The sequence below is a fragment of the Euphorbia lathyris genome, chromosome 5 (genome assembly GCF_963576675.1).
Source record: "Euphorbia lathyris chromosome 5, ddEupLath1.1, whole genome shotgun sequence".
Lineage (NCBI taxonomy): Eukaryota > Viridiplantae > Streptophyta > Magnoliopsida > Malpighiales > Euphorbiaceae > Euphorbia > Euphorbia lathyris.
Window position 1 is genome coordinate 66,072,646 of NC_088914.1, and position 6,430 is coordinate 66,079,075.

General features: G+C 35.3%; 1 protein-coding gene across 1 annotated transcript; it reads right to left on the bottom strand.

The window, feature by feature from the left end:
- Nucleotides 1-648: 648 nt before the first annotated feature.
- On the bottom strand, nucleotides 649-2,711 carry LOC136230414 (uncharacterized). Its single transcript, XM_066019479.1, has 3 exons — nucleotides 2,323-2,711; nucleotides 792-2,112; nucleotides 649-696 (listed from the first exon to the last, which is right to left on the bottom strand). The coding sequence occupies exons 1-2, from the start codon at nucleotides 2,615-2,617 to the stop codon at nucleotides 797-799; spliced, it is 1,611 nt and encodes a 536-aa protein (XP_065875551.1). The 5' UTR covers nucleotides 2,618-2,711; the 3' UTR covers nucleotides 649-696; nucleotides 792-796.
- Nucleotides 2,712-6,430: the final 3,719 nt, after the last annotated feature.

Genomic DNA, 6,430 nt, shown 5'->3' on the forward strand with positions numbered 1-6,430 from the left:
TTTGCAAACTGATATATATACACTTTGCACATGGGAGAGAGAGATAAGTAAAAACTAGACCATGCATACTTTTATCAAATACACTACCATTAATTAAGACATGTGATATCTCATTAGTGGTATTGATACCTCCATTAATTAAGATATCACCAATACCATCATGTGTTCCAATGTCTATATGATATTCTTTTCATTATTTTAAGATATTCAACTTTTTACTTTTCCATTTTACATTATTGTGATATTCTTTGTAACTAATCTATGCATTTGAACTCTTTAATGTCTTATTACACTTTAAAATGGGATATTCTTCATAATCAATTTATTTGATTGCAACCACTGAATCTTTAACAATATGATGCAATCCGTAACATGGAAAATTCAGTCCCACTTAAGTTATTTGATAGAGAAAAATTCAGTCCCACTTCAAATATAAAATTCAGGTTGTCCTCAATTTGACAGAAGTTTATAATTGAACATCAGCATAAAAAAAACTCTATTAAACACAATTTAATCAGCATAATTGAACATCAGCATAAAAAAAAGCTCTATTAAACATAGTTTAACATAATCGAACACATTATAGCATAAACCCAAAAATATATCTAACCAGCTATCCTAAAACACAATCAAATAACAATAAATTTTTCTCTTCTCCACTAGCTGAGCAAAAATAGCAGATGAAGTTTCTGATACCTGCAATGATCAATAAAACAACAAAGATTAATTAATTTAAATTATCCAGAGTAATTAACCAAAATTTACTCAACAAAGACACTATAACTATATACCTGAATCAAGTTGTTCTATTAAGATGATTAAGTACTTCTTGTACTAATTCAGATTCACATTTTAGTTGAGTAGGAAGCTGGCTCTCTCTTTCTAACACTGCCTTTTTCATATGAGGAATTCTGTATTTGTTAGAACCTTGAATTTTCATTGTTTCTATCATGCACTGTTGTAATGTCAAAAAAATTCGGTTGGACTTCCATGAAGGAAAATCCTCATACGATTTCACCACAGCATGTACAAGCTCATCAACTGTAGTCGGTGACTCCTTATACTGTAAAGCCTGAATTGCACTAAAAAACCCGAGATCCAAGACATTCATATCTGGAGAGTTAGCAGGTTGACACATCAAACGAATATTAAACCCACCTTGGCTAGCAGCTTGGCAAAATTCTTCATCGTTTTGATCAATGTGTGTTCTTGCATTGTCCTGCTGAATAAATATTGGATCCCTACAATCTACTCTTGGCCATTTTTCCTTAATTGCCGGTAGTACTTTACCGATCAAGTAAGACCTTATAACATCTCTAGTAATTGAATTTATTGGTTTAGTCTCTAAAGTCCCTGCAGCTCTGTTAACACTGTTCCTTTTGGCTGGCATTTGAGTAACCAAAGGAAACACACCGATCTTCCCAGAGAAAATTTCATTTCTTTCAACATCAAATCTTGGTCGAGCTAAGGCAACTAAAAACATGACTTTCCCAATAAAGTTTTTGCTTTTACATGTGCGTAATGGGTCTTCTTCATCCGGAAGTAAGTAATAATTCTGATTTTTCTTTGTCATCTGGAACCATTTCTCATCAATATGGACAATATTGTACATCTCTTTAAACGTTGGATCATGTGGGATACTGCTTTCTTCAAGCATTGATATGCAAAATTTCAACCGGGATCTCTTATTTTCTTCCTTTAAAAGAGGTTTTATAGCATTTGAATGTCTTCGTATTGCTCCAGATTGCAAACGTCTAAACATTGTAGTCCTTTTCATGTCCATAGCATAAGCTAAAGAGCTAAGGGTTGTCCGCTGCTGCAAAGGGATTTCACGAAATCGATTCCAGTCAATCTGAATTCTCTTACGACCATAATTCTTTGTCCTTTTATGCGAAACATCAGCATGTAATCCGTCATTTTTCCATTGTTTCCAAACGCGTTGAACAAGCCGAATACCAACCGAAAATATTGATGCCACTGAATTGGTCGTCCCTTTAGGCAATTTTCCATCAATGCTTTTCTGTAACAACATATCGTATATTGCTCGACGTTGAGCATTGGATAAATATTTCCTCTTACTTGTCTGGTATGGTATATGTTCACCTTCTATATCTGCATAATTCAAAACAAATGATTCAAAGGATGTGGCAAGTATATAGATTCAAGTGTCATTGTATAAGGTAACTCCATTAGAAATAATTGAGATTTCAAATGTCAGAAACAGTACTAATAAAAGTGAAAAAGCCAAGTAGTTATACAACACTTCAAGTATGATTTAGGAAGCATAAATCGAACAAGAAAAAAAACAAAAGAATTAAATACCATTGAGATCAATACTCAAAGCTTCTGCTTCCTCAAAGCCATTAAGGTCTGGTAGAATATAGCCTATTTCATTTTGTCTGAAATCTCCATGACTAATATCAACATTTAGATCTATTTCAGTCACTCTGTCCATGGATGATGAAGGAAAATTCATCTCTGGAGAAGAAAAAACAGACAAGAAAGAAGAAGATAGCAATCTATAACCATGAAGGATAAAAACCAGAGAACGTATTCTTGAGTTACAATCATCAATCTTTAATTTGTTCATATATAAATGGAGACTCTTCAATTCCATTTTTTGGTGCTAAAGTTTAAAATTAGAGCAATCAAAATTTTTGGGGGAAATTTAAATTTGAGAGAGATTGAATTTCTGAATTTACAGAGGGAAAGAAACGTATTATTGAGAGGGAGGGAGTTTTTGTTTTTTGACGTGTTTTTCTTGAGAGAAGTACAGTAATAAATTGATGAGAGAGAGTTTTTCTTAATTAGGCAATTTTATTAGAAATTCTCTTTACAGCCAAGGATTAAAGGTTAAATTAGTAATTTTTATCTATATTAATTGAGTTTCTTAATCTGTGTGAAACAACCTAGAATGACTTATAAAAAGGAATGGAGGGAGTATTAATTAGTGGTAAAAATGTCATTTAAAAGAGATTGAGCAATAAGCTAATTGAAAAAACTACTAAAATGAGTTTTTTCAAAATTAGTTTTTTGGACCCAATAAGCTCTTTCAAACTCATCTTCACCAAACACCACTATTAGAGGTTTGACTAGTCAAAACCTCTAAAGTGGCTCAAACCTATAATTTTACCCCAAAATGCTCTTTACCAAACAGGGTCTTAGCTTTTGTATTAAAAAATTTTAATTACATAAAAAAAATCATAAGAATTAGATACAAATTCATATTGATGATAATCATTTTGCTTTATGAAATTTCATGATCACCAAAGTATTCGACTTCAATTATTCATTAGGTTACGATAACCCAATATATCCAATTGAATCAGTTTTAAGGTGTTGAGTTGCCCTATTTTCATCTCGTAATATCTCATCAAGACATTCAATCAATTTGTTCTTTATTCTTCCATTATATAAAATATCAGTTATGCTCGCAGATATCATTTCTTTGACTTCAGTAATATTTTCTAATAATTATATATTCTTGAATTTTGAAAGTAAGAACACGAAACAAACAAAGGAATAAAAAATAAAAATGAAGGGATAAAAAAGAAAGTTATAAGAGAATTATTTTTGTCTCTTTTTTATTTCTAAAATAAAAGAAAATGTCAAGATATAGACATATAAAGAGGAGAGTGGAAATTTTTTTTGCCCATTAATTAAAAATAATAATAATGGAGTATTAAGTCCATAAAATAATTGTAGTTAAATAGAATTAAAGCACAATTATAACCACTAAGTATAAAAAAACGTTTATATTTTGACTGTTATTATTTATTCTTATCAGGTATCATCTTGAGGAGTCAAGACACCGTAGAGGGGTCTTTTACTCCGGATTTTCATTCAACTGCTTGATATGTAAAGTGTCTGATACGCCTCCGGACCTAGAAGAATTAATCCCCGAGGAATCACTCGAAGAGGAGAAGCCGCCGGATTCCTCCACCGCCGGCAGTACCGTCCGTCGGTCGGTAAGAGAAAAGAAATTACATGCGTGGTAGAAAGACTATATCTAATAGGAATAGGTTTTCCTTTTCATACAAGTAATCTTATCATAGTTCAATTCGTTTTCCTTGTTTCCTAGTTCTAGTAGTATTTAGTTTATTTCCTAGTCCTAGTAGTATTTAGTTTATTTCCTTCTCCTATATAAAGGCATCGATTGTAATGTTTTAAGGCAAGTAATTCATTAATAACAATTTCAGTTTGCTTTTTGCTAGGAAAAGAGTCTTGGTGTTTTGTTCGTTTCACCCCAAACATTCCCCCTTGATCGATTCCCAAGATAGGGTCGTACCAACTGGTGCTTTCATCGGTTTATTTTTTCCATCACCATGTCTGACAAACTACCCGAATCCTACCGCCCCGAACTCAACAACGAGTTCAAATCCCTTCACGATGTTCTACAACGATCCATCGAAACCACCCTTAACACCACTATCCTCAAACTCACCGAACACCGACCCAAACCACACCCCCACCACCGAAAATTCCGGCAACCCTCCTCCGCTGTTCCGCTCTCTCAAATTAGACCCCCTAGGTTCGACGGAACTGACCCACTTGGCTGCATATTTAAAATTGAAGAATACTTCGATTTTCACAATACATCTCCCAGCAACCGCCTACGTATCATCGCCCTCCACCTCGAAGGCAACGCGTTTGAATGGTATCGTTGGATGAAGTCCATCAATATGTTTAACAGTTGGCAGGATCTCTTGGACAAAATTAAGAGGCGATTCGGTCCCTCTCAATTCGAAGATTTTCATGGTCAATTATATAAATTGACTCAATCCAATTCCTTTCAAGATTACCTCGCCCGGTTCTTACAATTGATGAACAAGGTCACCGGCTTGACAAAAAATCAACTAGTATCGTGTTTTATCTCAGGGCTCAAACCGTACCTTAGTCGCCAAGTACGCATCGTGAAGCCCTCCACTCTGCTTAAAGCAATCGACCTCGCCAAAGAATACGAAGCTCGGGAAATTGAGACTCACTTTGATCGGTCTGTTCGACCGCTGTCAAAATCACCGACCAGTAGCTCCGCTCTTCCGATTGCACACTCCGCCTCATCACCACTCCCAATTGTTCTTACAAAAACCAAAGAAGGGAATCTCATCCTATTTCGCAGAATTTCTTACCAATAGATGCATGCCCGATGCGAAAAGGGGCTGTGTTTTAACTGTGACGAACATTACTCGCCTTCACACAAGTGCAATGGCCGATTTCTCATGTTAATCGAGGATGAAACCGAAATAGATTCTTTCGAACCATTATTTCAGCTTGAAGAAGCCACCTTTGACATTGTTTTTTCCGGTGATATTTCCAGTTTGACTTCCTTACAAGGACATTCTACTTCACGCGCTCTTCACATACGCAACTCTTGCTGTAATCATACAATTGTTGTCCTTATCGATAGCGGAAGCACTCATAATTTCCTCAAGCCGTCCGTCGCCGCTCTCCTTCAGTTACCAACGAAGCCATGCCCTCCGTTCCATGTTTATGTGGGAAACGGCGATGCCTTACAATGCTCCACACTTTGTCCCGCGGTCACGCTTAATCTTGAAGGCACCGATTTCACCACCGATCTTTTTATTTTACCTATCTTTTGTAGCCTGAACTAAACAATAAATTTGTAAAACGGGAGATCAATCGTTGACCTTCTGAAGGAAGGCGGTCCTTCCAATCAGGATGATGACCGTCGACGCTCCTTGAGGATCGAACCTCCTGGATGAAGGTTGAATGTCCCTAGATGAAGGTTGAACGTCTCTGGATGAAGGTTGAACGTTTCTGGATGAAGGTTGAACGTCTTCTTTGAGGATCAAGCCTGTTACAGTGTGGGAAGCGATCTTCCCACAAACGCTCCGATGCTTAAGTTAGATATCATAAAATATAGTATTCTTTTTTCTCTCTAAAAGCCAACCCCTTCTCCTTCGAACTTAAACCTATTTATAGGAATAAGGGAGGAAGATACCGTACTGAACGTGGGTACGGTTATTTAGGCAGATAATGGGTTACGTGTGTTATGGTTATATCAATTGCTCCCCACTGTTATTTTTGGATTATTTTCAAAAAGAGGAGTGAGAAAGAGATTTTCTTAACCACCTAAAAAATGATTTTAAAAAATGGTTGCATGAATTCTTCTGTCAGGATTATCAATTTTGCATGGGAAGTAAAATGAAGTTTTTTAGAATAATGAAATAAAAAAAACGACTTCCTTCCGTTGAATTTAAAAAAAAATCGGGTTCCTCCTGTTGAATTAAAAAAAATCGGGTTCCTCCCGTTTTCGTATTTTCACAGGATAAAGCTTGGCCTATTTATTCTGAAAAGGATAATTTTTCTAATTTCTATCTCCACTAATTAAAATAATAATAGGTTCAGAACCCTATCCTATGAGATAAATTAGAATTATAACAAATATTAGAATCCTCTTCCATTTAGG